This window comes from Salmo trutta, chromosome 24, assembly GCF_901001165.1.
Source record: "Salmo trutta chromosome 24, fSalTru1.1, whole genome shotgun sequence".
NCBI lineage: Eukaryota > Metazoa > Chordata > Actinopteri > Salmoniformes > Salmonidae > Salmo > Salmo trutta.
The window spans coordinates 26,726,900-26,746,655 of NC_042980.1; the positions used below are offsets into that span (position 1 = coordinate 26,726,900).

Here is a 19,756-nt window from a genome sequence, read left to right on the forward strand (position 1 = left end):
CATATAAATGGATGAGAGATCTTCCTACTGTCTGAGTTATGTTGTTGATGTAAATTGAGCTAGGATTGAGCTATGGGGTACTCCCTTGGTGACAGGCAGTGGCCGAGACAGCAGATTTTCTGACTTTATACACTGCACTCTTTGAGAGAGGTAGTTAGCAAACCAGGCCAAAGACCCCTCAGAGACACCAATACTCCATAGCCGACCCACAAGAATGGAATGGTCTACCGTATCAAAAGCTTTGGCCAAGTCAATAAAAATAGCAGTACAACATTGCTTAGAATCAAGGGCAATGGTGACATCATTGAGGACCTTTAAGGTTGCAGTGACACATCCATAACCTGAGCGGAAACCAGATTGCATACCAGAGAGAATACTATAGACATCAAGAAAGACAGTCAGTTGATTATTGACAAGTTTTTCCAACATTTTTGATAAACAGGCCAAAATAGATGGATGACGGTATTAGTAAATCAACAAAATGTTGAATTTCCCCCCTCTCTAATATGTGTTATGTTAATATCCTACTACAAATTGTGTGCAATGATAATATGTTACAACAAAGTAAGGTTTTATACTTTGTCATACTGTGTGAATGTGAATATGTGTACTACACTTACACAATATGTGAAGCACTTATGGAGGGTGAATAGGCCTTAAGCAGTAATAAGTACTGTACATAAAAATATACTTATTTTTTTACAATGGCAAGGAGAGAGAAATACAGTATTGTTATTTTTTCCAAACATTAAACAAAACCTAAAAAGCTTTTATTCAAATGGGTATTTAATCCAAGGACATATACAACTGAATTCCCAGAAAGCCTCTACCAGTTCAGTACACTCTAGTCAGTGTTTGTCTACATAGTAATCCAAGACTTACATTCTAAACAGTATGAAATACCCGTCTGCTGAGGCAACCCACGGTAAGGTGTGCTGGCTGCCTTAAATACAAATAGTCTGGCAGAAAGGCACCCTGCCAACACGCTAGTAGTGAGATGTCCTTACTATTTCAACCATGACAGAGTTGTTCACCCACGATATGTAGACAAGTGACCTGACCCAAGCAGTGCTATCCTGGCCCGGCCTGTCACTGCCCTGTCATACTATTCCCTGTCCTTTCCTGCTCTGGCATGTCCTTAGCATGTGTTGCCAGTCTCTGTAGCGTCAAGGTTAGAGAGGTGGTCCAGTAACGGGAGGGTTGCCCTGCCCTGAAAGCAATACCCTGCCCTGACCTGTCCTTAGTGTGTGTTTGCCTACCCTGTCCTTTCTTTAGCATGTTGTCGTGTATTAGCCTATAAAAAATACATGGTTAATTACAGTATTACATTATAACGTTAATAGTAATATTAGTATGCGTAGGTTGCCGTACCATAGTCAAGGTCAAAGTACATTATGGGAATGCACATGTGAATTCATTCTGTATTAATCTTGACGCTAAACAGCATGGCAGCGTCTTGCCTCATTAAATATACCACAGTAAATATTGGTGACGAGTGACAAAAACGTACTAAACTTGGGAGAAAAGACACAAATGTTGTTGGTACAGTGAGTACAATGGCCCAGTTTCGACGAATGGGATGAATTTAAAAACAACGTTGAGTTGTGGTCAGCGTATATTGAATGCATGGAACAATACATTGAAGATGACTAACAATTGATCCACATTGCTAAGTGTGATGGGTTCACAAATGTATGGAGTACTACGGAATCTATTTCAACCACAGAAACCTAAGGATGAAACTTTTGACAAGATGAATGACATTCTAAAGGGACACTTTGAGCCATTTCTCATTGCTGAAAGGTTTTGTTTAAAAAAAAAAGCAGGTACAGTTACTCAGTTGAAACAGTTTGCAGTGCATTGTGAGTTCGGGGCAACACTGGAAGATTCCCTGTGTGACAGGTGTGTTTATTTAACTAGGCAAGTCAGTAAAGAACAAATTCTTATTTACAATGACGGCCTACCAGGGAACAGTGGGTTAACTGCCTTGTTCAGGGGCAGAATGACAGATTTTACTTTGTCAGCTCAGGGATTCGATCCAGCAACCTTTCAGTTACTGGCCCAATGCTCTAACCACGAGGCTTCCTGCTGCCCCAGGTTGCCTTATTGGCGGCTTCGAAACGAAGCATGCCAAAGAAGATCGCTATCAGAGGATAGACTGATGTTCGAGAGGGCTTTTGAGATTGAGCATAGAAACAGCGGACAGGGCCACTAAACAGCTGCGCAATATGGACAACGAGGGAGCTGTGGCGAGTTTTCACAAAGCACAAGACAAGAAGGATCAAAAGAGGAAATGTTACCGTTGCAAGGCTAAGAACCACAATTCAAATGAATGTCATTTCAAAGACAGTAAATGACAAGTTGTCATTCAGAGAAACTCTTACTGTGGATAAGAGAAATCTGAATATGGATTTGATACTGGAGCTGCAGTGAGCTAGCCTGGTGGACACATGACCCACGTGACTACACAGCGAGCTGTGACTTCGGGAGCTGGTGTCAGCCAGATTGGCAGTGAGCATCATTTCACAGAAACTGTATGAGAGTGTATTCCCACATCTGCCATTAGAGGGTGCACAAATCAAACGAAAGACTTATACAGGACAGAACATTGCTGTAACAGGACAGTTTACCACAAAAGTGAGCTATGAGGATCAAAGTGAGGATCTACCAGTCATAGATGTTACCTGAGCTGGACCAGCTTTATGTGGAAGGAACTGGTTACAAAAGCTGAACCTTAACTGGAAACAAATCAAGCATGTGAGTACAAAAGAAATGCTTGAAAATGCTCAATCTATTCAGGAAGTGTTAGAAATGCACGTGGAAGTATTCACGGACGAACTAGGTACAGCAACGATACTAGTGAAACCTGATGTGCCTCCTAAGTTCTATAAGAACCGTCCCTTTCCATTTGATAAAGAGCTAGAGAGACTAGAGAAGGCTGTCATACTCACACCAGTGAAACACAGTCACTAGGCCGCACCAGTAGTTCCTGTAGTGAAACGGGACAAGTCAATCCACTTGTGTGGAGATTATAAAGATACAGTGAACCAAGCAACAAACATTGAAATGTTTCCTTTGCCATGTATAGAGGAGATAATGACAACACTGTGGAGGAAAGGTCTTTTAAAAAAATCGCTCTGCCGCTGAAGGGTCTTGATGTGGTTGTCTACTTGGATGATCTGTTAATCACAGGCCAGAACAAAAAGGAGCACCTGAGGGACCTTCAAAATGTACTGCAACGTCTTCAGGAGAACGGACTCTGAGTGAAAAAGTCCAAATGTGAGTTTGGGAAAAAAAGGGATCGAGTATCTAGGTCATGTGTTGGAAAACAGAGGAATCCACCCGTCCACAGAGAAAATCAAAGCCCTCCAGGGGAGATGAATACCTTTCTGGGTCTTGTTAACTACTATGGACGTTTAGTGCCACAGGAGCACAGTTCTACCGCCACCGTACAGGTTGCTGAAAGACCAAGTGACCTGGTGTTGGAAACAACAGGAACAGGATGCCTTCAACAAATGCAAAGACCTGTTAACGAGTGATCAGGTTTCAGTCGACTATGACTCAAAACAACCCATTATCTTGACATGTGATGCATCTGCGTACGTTATTGGAGCCATCATACAGCACATTATGCCAAACGGAGATGAATATCCCATTTCTGTCACGTCCTGACCAGCAGATGGAGCTAGTGTTTTAGTTTTGGGGTCAGGACGTGGCAGGTTTGTGTTTGTTAAATGTTGGGTTGATGATTGGGACTTCCAATTGAAGGCAGGTGTGTATAGTTGCCTTTAATTGGAAGTCCTATATAGGTGTGTGTGTTTGTCTTTGGGGTTGTGGGGAATTGTTTTGCACTGTGTTTTTGAAGCCTGCAAACTGTTGCTGTCGTGGTTTTTGTTTTCCGGTGGATGCTTTACTCCTTTTGTTGGGGGAAATAAAATATGAGTATCCACACTTCCGCTGCGCCTTGGTCCTCCATTACAGACAACAACCGTGACAATTTCGTATGCATTCAGGACTTTATCCCCAGCCGAGAAGAAATACTCACAGATTGAAAATGAATCCTTGGGACTAACCTATGGAGTAAAAAAGTTCCATCTGTATCTGTGGGGGAGACAGTTTAACCTATTGACTGATCACAAACCCTTACTACCTTGTTTCGGGAGAACAAGAGCCTCCCTACGATGACTGTTGCAAGCATCCAATGGTGGGCCATCATCTTGTCAGCGTATGACTACCGAACTGCTTATCGCAAATCAGAACACCACAGCAACGCTGATGGTTTATCACACTTTCCCTTAACTGAGATCAGTGAAGCAGGAAACGATCGCTACACATTTTTTTTTATATGACACATTGAAATGTTTCCAGGTTAAAAAGATAAATTCTCTTTTAGTTGTTTACATTTAGACTTGGCGGTATACCGGGGTACTTGGAAATAGCCACAGGATGGTTTTTCAGTACAATTAAAACAACTTTTTCAATTTTTTCAATAACCCAACAAATATTTGTAGCTACTTTTAAAGTAAATACCAGCAGTCAACTTGTACAATACGTTAGGAGATGAAGCAGATCGCGTTCTTCATTTCACCTGTCACATTATTTTACATTATGAAGCTTACCATATTTCCCCAGAACGGTTCAGCCAGTCACTTGCTTGTTTGTAAATAGCACTATGGGAGAAAGTGGGAGCAGTGAGTCCAGCTGTGTATTGACAGGGGTCGCGTTTTATATTGAAAGTCAACAGTATTTTTTGGCTTCAATAGAGTGATTAGGGACTTGGAACTATAGTTTTCCTTCACAGAAAATACATTAGTCCAACACATTTGGGAGAAAATTGCTTAATTTTCATCAGATGACAACAGAAGTGCAATGATATTTGGCTGGCAGCCACACAAGTAAATTAGCTTACAATGAAAAAGCAAGGTCTTTTTTGCAAAAACGATGCTTGGCCTTCTTATTTCTAATGTTTATCATAGAAATAATGGAGTCAGCTACATTTCCAAATGTTTTGCTTAAAGTTAGTCTTGAATTTTACCTGAGAAAAGTAGGTTGGCTACACCGAGAAAAGTAGCTAAACATCAGTCAAAGCACTGTCTGCTGACAGAATGCCCGTTCACTCATTCGAGTGGAGAAGTGCTAAAGAAGCACAAAATTAGTTTGATACCGAGCAGAAATTACATTAGATCTGCTTTTACAAAATGCAGAAAGAGATTTCTTATGTGTTTTATATTATTATGCGTTAACGCGACCCGTAAGTTTAACTTTATAGGTATCTAATTAAGTTATTGAATTAATAATGTGATGGGGCATCATATTGTTTAAGATTTCTACCATGTTTGAGAAGTCAAAGCCCTTGGATAAGTAATCTGTACAGCTGCCACTGCTATCTTTTGATATCCTTACGTTTTTTTCTCCTCTCTGTTCTTGGCCCGTCTGCTCCTCCCCCATCTTCTCGGAGCAGAGCAGGCAGGCCCATTGCCCTAGCAACTCCAGACTCCACACAGACACAGCTGTCAGAGCCAGTACTGTTCTTCCTTCAGACAAGCATGCATCAAAACTTTTTCACTTCGCACAATGTCTCTTGTTGTCATTCGCTTGTAAATGTCCAAACTAACCAAAAATGACGTTTGGTAGCTCCTACCTATATATGTATAACTTTATGAGCTGGATTGCCTTTGGGAATTATTAGTCAATTTAGCTAGCAGCCTCCATTTTATTTTACTAGGCAAGTCAGTTAAGAACAAATTCTTATTTACAATGAAAGCCTAGGAACAGTGGGTTAACTGCCTTGTTCAGGGGTAGAACAACAGATTTTTACCTTGTCAGCGCAGGGATTCGATCTTGCATCCTTTCGGTTACTAGTACAATGCTCTAACCACTAGGCTACCTGTCGCCCCATGGAAATGTGCTATTACTTGTGCTAATTGTTCTAGCATTCTGGTAACAGACACCCAATAATATTTTCTGCGCCCCCTTGTGTACTAAGCCGGTAATACCATAAATCCCGGGATGAGAGAAGGATGGTATGACAATATGAAAATCTGGAAACCGCCCAACCCTATTTACAGTATAAGTATTTAGTGGGGATCATTTGTTACTGAATCTCAGACTAAAAGGGGGATGATGTAGTGTATTAGCCTATAATAATAACAAAAATATAAATGCAACATGCAACAATTTCAAAGATTTTATTGAGTTACAGTTCATATAAGGAAATCAGCAATTGAAATACATTCATTAGGCTCTAATCTATGGATTTCACATGACTGGAAATACAGATATTCATCTGTTGGACACAAAAAAAGGAAGAGGCGTGGGTCAGAAAATGAGTCAGTATCTGGTGTGATCAGCATTTGCCCCCTTCACATCTCCTTCGCATAGAGTTGATCAGGCTGTTGATTGTGGCCTGTGGAATGTTGTCCCACTCCTCTTCAATGCCTGTGCAAAGTTGCTGGATATTGGCGGGAACTGGAACACGCTGTGGTACACGTCAATCCAGAGCATCCCAAACGTGCTCAATGGGTGACATGTCTGGTGAGTATGCAGGCCATGGAAGAACTGGGACATTTTCAGCTTCCAGGAATTGTTTACAGATCCTTGCGAGACGGGGCTGTGCATTGTCGTGCTGAAACATGAGGTGATGGCTGCTGAATGAATGGCACGATAATGGGCCTCAGGATCTCATCACGGTATCTCTGCGTATTCAAAAGGCCATCGATAAAATGCAATTGTGTTCGTTGTCCGTAGTTTATGCCTGCCCATACCATAACCCCACAACCACCATGGGCACTCTGTTCACAACGTTGACATCAGCAAACCGCTCACCCACACAAAGCCATGCGGTTGTGAGGCCAGTTGGATGTACTGCCAAATTCTCTAAAACGACGTTGAAGGCAGATTATGGTAGAGAAATTAACATTTGATTCTCTGGCAGCAGCTCTGGAGGACATTCCTGCAGTCAGCATGCCAATTGCACACTCCCTCAAAACTTGAGACATCTGTGGCATTGTGTTGTGTGACAAAACTGCACACTTTAGAGTGGCATTTATTGTCCCCAGCACAAGGAGCAACTGTGTAATGATCATACCGTTTAATCAGCTTCTTGATATGCCACACCTGTCAGGTGGATGGATGATCTTGGCAAAGAAGAAATGCTCACTAACCGGGATGTATACAAATTTGTACACACAATTTGAGAGAAATTTGCTTTTTGTGCATATAGAACATAACACCTGCCTTAATTGCCCTGGCCCTATCATACCCTACTCTGACCTGCCTTAATTGCCCTGGCCCTATCATACCCTACTCTGACCTGCCTTAATTTCCCTGGCCCTACCATATCCTACTCTGACCTGCCTTAATTGCCCTAGCCCTATCATACCCTACTCTGACCTTCCTTAATTGACCTGGCCCTATGATATCCTACTCTGACCTTAGAGTTAACTGCTGCCCTGGTGTAACATGCCTGACCTGACCTGGTCATGTCCTTAGAGTGTGTATCAAGACTACCAGCAGACCACATGACTCACCTAAATGACTTAGTAATATAATCTGGTTATAGGCTGACTGGTGATGTGACCTGTGATCAGGGCCTGGGGTAATGAAAGCGTGCTAGTAGCTGGGTGGAAAAACAGGACAGTGCAGGGTTTTGGGTTTAGTATCCACAGACAGACAGGGCCCTGAAAGTTGTTCTTCTACTAGTCCGGCTCATGACAGCGAGCTGGGTGAAGAGACGGAGAAGACAGATATGCCACTAAGAGCACACTTTTATCCAAAGCCACCTACAGTACAGTGAGTGCATAGGGAATCAATTCCTACCAACCGAGCCACAGGGACCATAGAGTTTAGTATATCCACTGAAGGTTGCCCCATCACTGCAGGAATATAACCACAACCTTGGCATTGCAGGGTGTTTTGTTGAGTTTCTACTAACTGACATTGTCCTATTCCTAGCCAGCTCATCAGAAAACTCACTGAGGAACTTAACGACCTGGTGCCTGGTTGGTTGATAGACACACAACGTTTGATGTTGTTTAAATACCAAATCTCCCGTGCAGAGTTGCTCTCATATGGAAAATGATCTCTTACTTGCATAATTTATATTGCACAAACAGGAGTTGTTTCTATGAGGGAGAAAAGTAAATAGAACATTTCTGGACATAATTGGACAATAGGAGGGGTGTTGTTGGTATCACCATCTGTTTGGAGAAAGAGTTGTAATGGTGCGGAACACACACACACACACACACACACACACACACACACACACACACACACACACAGGAAGCATGTTCTCCCAGGCTGCTACAGTCAAATATGCAAAATGGTGTGAGGGTAAGAGTGCACCACTTTATAAATCAGAGACTGTCTGGCTATTCATCATTTACTACTTTCAACAGATGCCATTACATTTTGATTTAGAAGACTTAAGCGTCGCTTTGAAAATTGCAGGTGTGTAATCTGCATTTTACTTTGTAGCAATTACACAGCACTTTACCTTCTGAAAAACAATCCCACTGAATTGACATTTTAACAGATGAATTCCAGGATGGTTAAACTAAATAAACAGCCAGTTAATCTAAACAATGGGATTGTGATGGGTTTTCCAGTCCCCTCATCATCAGCAACATTCTGCTACGCTTTGTGACTCTCTGATTTCTGTTATGTTTGTTGGTGTGCTTGTTTGTTGTACACTGCAATTCAGCTTTAAGCTGCCAATGTATACATAATAAACTAAACGAAGCTGCATCACCCACGGCTGTGATGTTGTGAGGACGGTTTGCCAACAACTCCCTGATGACTTCATTCAAACAAATATCCTTTCAGAATGACCTGCCAAATATGAATACATAACAGGATGTCATGTGGCCCCTGGCTCAAACAGAAAACATTACTCACTCAGAGTAAATAACAAACTTCCCCCAGAAAGACGATGCTAAACATATTCTGGCCTAAAACAACCCTGAATGAATATGAGTAACTGCACGGAGAAGTTAATCGAGTTTGGTTACCTACAATGAACTTGACCACAGTTGCTGTAATCGCATGAACAATATTTTGAGAGAAAAATATTTTTTGAAGATGTGAATACTGCCATCTAGTGGAATGCTTGGTTAAGGTTTGTTTCACGGACCCTGAATCCCAAATTAACCCCAGCCCTCATCCAACTATTCCATCTGGCCTATCAGAGGGCAAGATGGGGCAACCATTATATTGTTTACACCTATGCGATCCTATCAAATCTACACAAGTTCCTAGGCAGTAGGGGCTAGCAGTTGGTTTGGGGAGTGAGGGCACGAGGATAAAAGCTCCACTGCAGTTTATGCAATTGAATATGAGTGAACAACAAGTCCATGTCTAAGGGAAAGGGAAAGGGGTACATACTGTGATTAAGTTATCAAAAGGCTGTTGTGATGATGAGTGAGAAGAGACCCATCTACAGGAAGCCATGAAGCCTTGCTGTGGAGGCTGCTGAGTTGACCCAGTTAGTTGACACTGTGATACACAGAGAAACTGTAGAAGAGGCGAGGACATCATCAGTCCCTCCAAACCAGAGACTGTGTATGTGTGTGCATGTGTGCCTGTGTGCATGCATGCGTGTGTGTGTGTGTGTGTGTGTGTGTGTGTGTGTGTGTATGTGTGTGTATATATCATCAGTCCCTCCACACCAACACCACAGGCCTGTTTCCAGTCCACCAGCTGTAATTACATACGTCTGGCTCAGACTACCCAAATAATGTCATGACTCTTTAAAGTTTCAGTGAAACAACAGACACTCCTGATGTGTTTAAAAATGTAGCTGAGGCTCAACTGCCACCTAACTGCTGTGTGATCGTCACATCCAGCTCGTTACTCATCCCATCCAGCTCGTCACTCATCCCATCCAGCTCGTCACTCATCCCATCCAGCTCGTCACTCGTCCCATCCAGCTCGTTACTCATCCCATCCAGCTCGTCACTCATCCCATCCAGCTCGTCACTCGTCCCATCCAGCTCGTCACTCGTCCCATCCAGCTCGTCACTCGTCCCATCCAGCTCGTCACTCGTCCCATCCAGCTCGTCACTCGTCCCATCCAGCTCGTCACTCGTCCCATCCAGCTCGTCACTCGTCCCATCCAGCTCGTCACTCGTCCCATCCAGCTCGTCACTCGTCCCATCCAGCTCGTCACTCGTCACATCCAGCTCGTCACTCGTCACATCCAGCTCGTCACTCGTCCCATCCAGCTCGTCACTCGTCCCATCCAGCTCGTCACTCGTCCCATCCAGCTCGTCACTCGTCCCATCCAGCTCGTCACTCGTCCCATCCAGCTCGTCACTCGTCCCATCCAGCTCGTCACTCGTCACATCCAGCTCGTCACTCGTCACATCCAGCTCGACACTCGTCCCATCCAGCTCGTCACTCTTCCCATCCAGCTCGTCACTCATCCCATCCAGCTCGTCACTCGTCCCATCCAGCTCGTCACTCGTCACATCCAGCTCGACACTCGTCCCATCCAGCTCGTCACTCATCCCATCCAGCTCGTCACTCATCCCATCCAGCTCGTCACTGATCACATCCAGCTCGACACTCATCCCATCCAGCTCGTCACTCATCACATCCAGCTCGTCACTCATCACATCCAGCTCGATAAGAAGACATCCACTCTGATCTAACTAAAAAAGAACAGCTGTGTGTCGACTGACAACAAAAGGAGTCAAAATCTCCTATTTCTACTCAGACAAATCATGCACATTAGTCTATCATGTTGTGCTCCGTTAGTGATGATGCTAATAATGATCGCCGTCTTCTGGTAGATGAAAAGGCTTTCCCAAAGTAGCCTACCTATCAGAATGATATCATGATTATTTGCATCCATCCTATTGCGATTTGTGCAGCAAGCTCTGCAATTACATGTGTGCTACAGAAACACTGCTAACCAAACAAGTCTCTTCCTGATGCACACGTGAATTAAATGGTATATACACCCAATAATGAACTTTTCTTAGATTTTTCCCAGACCTTAAAAGTAGTCTCCTGGTGTAGTTTAAGCATTGTTGTGGACTTAGAACATCAAATTTAGTTGTTTTTCTATTAAAAAAGTTGTGATTTTTGAGAGGGAGGGAAAAAACAGAAAACTGAAGAAAAAATTTATAAATAAATTGGCAAATGTTTACAGATTTTATAGGGCCCTACATTACATTCCATTATGTCACATTCATTATGTACACAGTGACCGGTATTCACTACATTAAACCCCCCTACACACAGATTACACAGTGACCGGTATTCACTACATTAAACCCCTCCCCCCCACACACAGAGTACACAGTGACCGGTATTCACTACATTAAACCCCCCCTACACACAGAGTACACAGTGACCGGTATTCACTACATTAAACCCCCCCTACACACAGAGTACACAATGACCGGTATTCACTACATTAAACCCCCTCTACACACAGAGTACACAGTGACCGGTATTCACTACATTAAACCCCCCCTACACACAGAGTACACAGTGACCGGTATTCACTACATTAAACCCCCCCTACACACAGAGTACACAGTGACCGGTATTCACTACATTAAACCCCCCCTACACACAGAGTACACAGTGACCGGTATTCACTACATTAAACCCCCCCTACACACAGAGTACACAGTGACCGGTATTCACTACATTAAACCCCCCATACACACAGAGTACACAGTGACCGGTATTCACTACATTAAACCCCCCCTACACACAGAGTACACAGTGACCGTTACACAGATGTTATTGTGACCGGTATTCACTACATTAAACCCCCCCTACACACACAGATGTTATTGTGACCAGTATTCACTACATTAAGCCCCCTTACACACAGAGATGTTATTGTGACCGGTATTCACTACATTAAACCCCCCTACACACACAGATGTTATTGTGACCGGTATTCACTACATTAAACCCCCCTACACACACAGATGTTATTGTGACCGGTATTCACTACATTAAGCCCCCCTACACACACAGATGTTATTGTGACCGGTATTCACTACATTAAACCCCCCTACACACACAGATGTTATTGTGACCGGTATTCACTACATTAAGCCCCCCTACACACACAGATGTTATTGTGACCGGTATTCACTACATTAAACCCCCCTACACACATAGATGTTATTGTGACCGGTATTCACTACATTAAACCCCCCTACACACACAGAAGTTATTGTGACCGGTATTCACTACATTAAACCCCCCCTACACACACAGATGTTATTGTGACCGGTATTCACTACATTAAACCCCCCATACACACACAGATGTTATTGTGACCGGTATTCACTACATTAAACCCCCCCTACACACACAGATGTTATTGTGACCGGTATTCACTACATTAAACCCCCCATACACACACAGATGTTATTGTGACCGGTATTTACTACATTAAACCCCCCCTACACACACAGATGTTATTGTGACCGGTATTCACTACATTAACTGGCTGCTGTACTGTAGCATGAAAAGCTTTCTCGCATGAGCTGCCTGTGAGGCCTGCAGCACTTTTCCCCCTAATTGCTATTTATTGAGAGTATGTGGGGCACCAGCACAGAGGGTTGATGTTGCTGCTGCTGTGGGGTGTGTACGTGTGCGTGTGCGTGTTTGCATGTGTGCATGCGTGCCTGTGTGTGTGGGGGTGTGTTACAGCAGAAAGGACCCAGGCCATGTGACGCCTAACCCCCCCCTCCGATCTCCCAGGGGCACCAGCTGTCATGGCTGGGACAGTCCACAGACCTTGTCTCTCACACACACACACACCACTATGATGGAAGCACAGATAAGCTCCTCTGATAGGGAAAGTACACACTCAACCCTTCCTCTACTACTCTAAGCACCACTGTCACTATCACTAACACTGTGACCCACTCCATCACTCTGTCCTGTCAGCCTGGGAGGATATAGAGGAGATAACGTGTTTGACTCCATCTATACAACTGTAAATCAATCCGAATTCAACCTCAAGGCATGTACATCATTCAAGAATCAGCCTCACTGCATTGTAAACCATTCAACTACAGTGTGCTAAATGTCTGAACACCAGCTGTCAACATGTTTTTCATGGCCATATTGCATAAACTTGGATTATTAATCAAACTTCAGATAAAATGACACTGTCACTATATTACAACTCCGGCATTTAAAACAACATACTTGTTGTTTACCAATGAATTTGCCTTGTCTGTTCAAGTCTTGATTTTTACATTGCAATGCAATTTAAGTTACACACATTCTTTAAGCCAGGCTGGAAAGACTATCTTTATCCTCTGCCTACGGAGCATTTGTTTTGCTCCAATCTGAACAGAACAGAATCAAGTCAACAGAACATTTCTACAGCCAGGCACTAAACAGTCAAGATGAGTGTATTTAAACAAGGAGTAAAAAACCTGGGCATCGCACTAATCACTAATCACTCAGCACTAATCACTAATCACTCAGCACTAATCACTCAGCACTAATCACTAAGCACTAATCACTAAGCACTAATCACTCAGCACTAATCACTCAGCACTAAGCACTAATCACTAAGCACTAATCACTAAGCACTGTTTCATGAAATGAGTGTGCTCCTATCTTATATGAAATCCTCTGTTTTAACAACTACAAACAACTTATGCAAAAGCGAACGTCACCCATAGGTCAACACAGAGAATTTGGCCCTCAGTCAAATAATATGTAAATCAAAAGGATATGAAATCCTTAGGCCACTACTGGTGAGAGTGTGGAGGCAAAGATTACAGCATTAGTAAACAGAGCAGTGCTACTGAAACAACACACATACACACACTGACTGCCATGGCAAAGGACTAAAGTATTTCATAATAGACACCTCAAACTCCCAGCAAACGGACTGATTTATTTCTCTCTATCGCCAGCCACTGTAGACATAGAAAGGTAACATTAATATTCATTTTCCCAACTAATAATATAAAGGACCTCTGAGCAAAGTTTGTTAAACCGAGCAGTGAAAGAAAACAACAAAATGGCTGAGAGGGATGACGAAGCCATGTGTGCATCCCAAACGGCACCCTACTATGTATTTAGTGCACTACTAACCAGGGCCCATAGGCACTATATAGGGAATAGGGTGCTATTTGGGATACAGTCTTGGTTCTGAGTCAAATGCTGCAAACTAACTCAGCATGCATCACCATCACCTCTAGTCTGTTTACGCCTCTAGAAGAGAGAGTACTACCGTCCAGGCCTTGTTATTTCTACAGAGTTATCTGTGGGTGTAGGAGAGTTCTCCCTCTCCCTGGTGAGCCAGGGCTAGTCACAACAGACCTCTTAGTCAGGTCTCTCTTTCAGGCGGTCTCTCGTCTGACCTTAATGGGACTCCCGGTTACAGGGGTCAATTGTTTTGGTAAACAGCTGAGGGATGGGGCTCGAGAAATGTAACCAAACAAAGATTTTTAAAACATTGACAGAAATTCACTGCAGGCCTACCTGTACTGCTGCTGGTGATGCCTCTACTGAGGCTCAGTGTAGAGGTGGGTAGAGACCCAGTAGCTGGTGCCGGAGACTCCCCATTGTTCAGCTGTTTGACCCTCTTCAGGTGGGACCTCCCGTTGTAGTGCACCTGGGCCTGAGCCTGGGAGTTCAGCTGGATGTTACACACCTCACACATCGAGTAGAACAGCTTCTTCTTCTCCTGCTGCTGTACCTGTAGGTCTATGTTTATCTGAGCCTGGCCGTTGGTGGTAGGCTCCATCCCTGTGAGCTGATTCGGCTCCAGACAGCCTCCGAACGGAAAGGCCATCCGGCCATGCTCTATGAAGTGGGCCGGACTCAGCGGTGTCTTCATACCTGCAGAAAACAATGACAACAGTGGATTAGAATGACAGACTTTGCTACTGGAAAGCAAGCATGGTGCAGGCACGCACACTTGCACGTTCCCGCACACACATGGACAGACGGATGGACACACACACTCACGTACAAAACACACACACACAGCCATGGCAAATACTCACATCCTCCTTGAAACATCACTCTCCAATTAAACATAAATAAATGAATATTTAGGCTACATTCTACAGATTGTAAAATACAGTGCTGAATCAGGGTCTCCCTCTCCTGTGGAAGCAACAGACAACTGTGACTGTGTTAGAGGAGCAGTGGACACCGAGCGGGTGTCTGATTCTGAATCTCTATTCTTTCCTGTTGTAGAGCTAGAACTCAGCTCCACCTCTGATAGTGTAGCTATACTGTCTGACAGTCTGGTGCCACAGCATCATTCAGCCTTTCTACCTGTGGAGCCAGGATGGGGCCGGGGCGAGGCTGCTGTCCAGACCTGGGTTCAAATAGTATAAGAAATCATTCAAATATTTTATCTGCACTTGATTGAGCTTGACTGACACGATGGATCCAATGGAATAGTCTACAGACTGCAATCTCTGCCTATCTGGCACTCCGGGGCAGGCTCAAAGAAACGCTGAAAGTATTTGAGAGATTTCGAATACAATGTGAATCCAGCTTTGCTGGTAAGTGACCTCCTGTGCCCATCTGTTTGCCTCGTGCTGTGTGTGTGTGTGTGTGTGTGTGTGTGCCCTCGCAGAGGAAGCAGAGGGGGATAGAGCCCAATTCACATGTCCACTGCCCAGGGTGTTACACAACCCTCAATTGCAGCACAGACCCTGGACGGGACATACGACAGAGCGGGCAGTCTCTCAATCCCCAGACACGACAAAACAACCCATCAGCTTAGATCCACATTTGAAGCTAAATATTTCAAATGGTGAATTCTATATATATCCCCATCCAACCCAGACACAGCAACACACAGCTTACATTTACTTCTATCAGCATTCAAAGCTGAAATATTTCAACTAGGTGAAGTGAATTGTATCCCCATATAGTATTACATTTGTCATGGTTGATTAATGAGTTGCAACTCTGGACATGGCAGTGGTACTACAGCTCCGGAGTGCTGACATGGGCACCGAGAGGATGAAAAATGTCTTGCTGTATTGAACTGGGAATTACTGTATACCTAAAACCCACAAAATATCCCTTTGTAAGCGCAAAGAAAATAATTTACGTTCACATTAATACTGCATTTTCAGCAGCAAATCTTTGCAAATGCTTGCAAATCTAAACATACAATACTTCTTGTATGGTATCTGGCCAGGCACAAGGGTAATCTGTATCCATGGTATGATGTCTGGATGAAAAGGAAAAGCAGCAGAAGCTTGTGATTGACCGGAACTTCCACTTGCAGTAGCTTCCTGTGTATGATACTGTATGGGTGCGTCCAAAATAGCACCCTATTCCCTATGGGCCTTGGTCAAAAGTAATGCACTATATTGGATATAGGGTGCCATTTGGGACACATCCTGTGTCTGTGAGGCTGTAATGAATAGGGAGGCTGTATTATGAGGGTGAAGCATTCGTGCAGTGTGGCCATGTTATGTGTCCCTCTCACTGGACAGTAAAATAATCCGTTTTACACACGCACACGTACGCACACACACACACACACACACCGACACACACACACACCGACACACACACACACACCGACACACACACACACCGACACACACACACACCGACACACACACACACCGACACACATACACCGACACCGACACACACACACACACACACACACACACACACACACACACACACACACACACACACACACACATACACACACACCCACACACAATCCCTCTGACACAGACTGGTTAATCTCTATGGGCAGCTGCAGGCCTCTAATACCGACAGATAAACTTCCTCAGGGCTCAGTGCTGTGGCCATTCAGCTTCATTTATTACCCCTTCCCTCAGCACACTTCTCATTTTACACCACAGTCAAGTAAGCAAGGCAAGCACAGCGAAAATCATCACCATTCAATAGGTTGTGTAAATATCCACAACTTTCTCTGTAATAGCAAAGTTGGTGTATTCAGTGGCTTGGCCTAGTTAGATGAAGTAAGGAGAACACACTGAGAAGGAAGGGATGCTGCAGTGCTTTGTTGGGGCTGACTCTGTGGAAAGATATCGTGTGTGTGTGTGTGTGTGTGTGTGTGTGTGTGTGTGTGTGTGTGTGTGTGTGTGTGTGTGTGTGTGTGTGTGTGTGTGTGTGTGTGTGTGCCCTCCTCCTTCTCCTTCCAGGAGATAACAGATGAGATTACCAGAGAGAGCAGCGTTCCTTGCTGCAGGGTCGAGGAAAGAGACAGATCTGACTGAGTGTGAGTGTGGGGGAGCTAAAGGGGACAGGGGGCCAGACGGAGCTAGGGGACCAAGGAGGGCCAGGAAGACAGGGAGCTGGGGGAGCTAAAGAGGGACAGGGGGCCAGACGGAGCTAGGGGACCAAGGAGGGCCAGGAAGACAGGGAGCTGGGGGAGCTAAAGAGGGACAGGGGGCCAGACGGAGCTAGGGGACCAAGGAGGGCCAGGAAGACAGGGAGCTGGGGGAGCTAAAGGGGGAGCTAAAGGGGGAGCTAAAGGGGGACAGGGGGCCAGACGGAGCTAGGGGCCCAAGAGTACCAGGAAGACAGGGAGCTGGGGGTTACTGGCCCAACGCTCTAACCACTAGGTTACTTGATGACATCACAAACAGCAACTAGGAAATGGGCCTACTACAACTTCAAATGGCACTCCGCTCCCTGAGTATTTTGAGTTATTAGTATTGCATTGGTGTTATAACAATCCTTACGACATCAACTACCATGTCATAATCTTTCTACTTTCTCTTTGAACCAAGTAAAGATGTTCAGCCTGATAATGCATCTGTTTAAAATCCTAAGGGGGTTCAGAAAAATAATACATCATGTAAGAGCATGTCCGTTTGTCAAAAGTCATAATTCAGCAGGCTACAAATAATGTAGTGCACAAGATATGTATCTGAGGTGGAGTCAATCATTAATCAACCCAACACTGTCTCTGCGTCCCAATTGTACCCTATTCCTTTTGATCAGAGACATATGGGCCTTCGTCAAAACCAGTGCACTACGTAGAGAATAGGGTGTAATTTGGGACATGGCTGTCTGTAGCATTAAGGGAGGCCTACTGTACTATCAGTGTTGTATTCCCTTTCCCCACTCTCCCCACACTCTATGTCCAGGCTCATCTCAAGAGCTCCAAGGCAGATAGAGTGCTCTGCTCTTACTCTTCCCTGCTCCCACTCTCCCTGAAGCTCTGAAGGTCTACAGTACACAATACACAATACAGAGGGAAAGCCATCACTATGGCCTAATGCACTGTAAGTCTAATGCACTGTGTAGGACTCTCAGCTATGTCCTACAGCACAGGGGAAACCCCTAGCTGTGTTGGCCCTAATGCACTGTAGGCCTAATACTAATGGAAATGGAAACAGGCAAGTGAGTAATCCTGGACTTTTCCAGGCCCAGCCAGTGGTGGAGGTCCTGCCTCCACACTGCACACACCAACAACATAACACTATACTGATCTGGCCTCCACACTGCACACACCAACAACATAACACTATACTGATCTGGCCTCCACACTGCACACACCAACAACATAACACTATACTGATCTGGCCTCCACACTGCACACACCAACAAAATAACACTATACTGATCTGGCCTCCACACTGCACACACCAACAACATACCACTATACTGATCTGGCCTCCCACTGCACACACCAACAACATAACACTATACTGATCTGGCCTCCACACTGCACACACCAACAACATACCACTATACTGATCTGGCCTCCACACTGCACACACCAACAACATAACACTATACTGATCTGGACTCCACACTGCACACACCAACAACATAACACTATAACTGATCTGGCCTCCACACTGCACACACCAACAACATACCCACTATACTGATCTGGCCTCCACACTGCACCACACCAACAACATAACACTATACTGATCTGGCCTCCACAGTGCACACACCAACAACATAACACTAAACTGATCTGGCTTCCACACTGCACACACCAACAACATAACACTATACTGATCTGGCCTCCACACTGCACACACCAACAACATACCACTATACTGATCTCGGCTTCCACACTGCACACACCAACAACATAACACTATACTGATTGGCTTCCACACTGCACCACACAACATAACACTATACTGATCTGGCCTCCACACTGCACACACCAACAACATAACACTATACTGATCTGCGCCTCCACACGCAACACACAACAACATAACACTATACTGATCTGGCCTCCACACTGCACACACCACAACATAACACTATACTGATGGCCGCCACACTGCACACACCAACAACACAACACTATACTGATCTGGCCTCCACACTGCACACACAACAACAAACAACATATACTGATCTGGCCTCCACACGCACACACCAACAACATAACACTATACTGATCTGGCCTCCACACTGCACACCACCAACAACATAAACAATATACTGATCTGACCTCCACAATGCACACACCAACAACATAACACTCTATAATGATGGCCTCCACACTGCACACACCAACAACATAAACTATACTGATCTGGCCTCCACAGTGCACACAACAACAACATAACACTATACTGATCTGGCTCCACATGCACACACCAACAACATAACACTATACTGATCTGTTTGAATGGAATTTATAAGTCTCTCTTAACATACCACTGGCCATGAAATGGGGGGTGGATTCTCTTTCAAGAAGGATAATAACAACAGGCAAAAAATGTAGCTGTTATATGCCTCGTTACAGTACATCATGCCACGC

General features: G+C 44.4%; 1 protein-coding gene across 3 annotated transcripts in view; it reads right to left on the minus strand.

Moving 5' to 3' along the window:
• The window catches only part of LOC115161000 (zinc finger protein 385B), a 176,863-nt gene that overhangs the window by 131,178 nt on the left and 25,929 nt on the right, over window positions 1-19,756 (minus strand). For 2 of the 3 annotated variants that reach the window (XM_029711631.1, XM_029711629.1), the window contains exon 2: window positions 14,482-14,841. In XM_029711631.1, the coding sequence (XP_029567491.1) occupies window positions 14,482-14,841 (360 nt within the window). Of the gene's footprint in view, window positions 1-14,481; window positions 14,842-15,008; window positions 15,255-19,756 lie in introns of those variants that run through there. The other variant, XM_029711630.1, reaches the window with a different exon arrangement.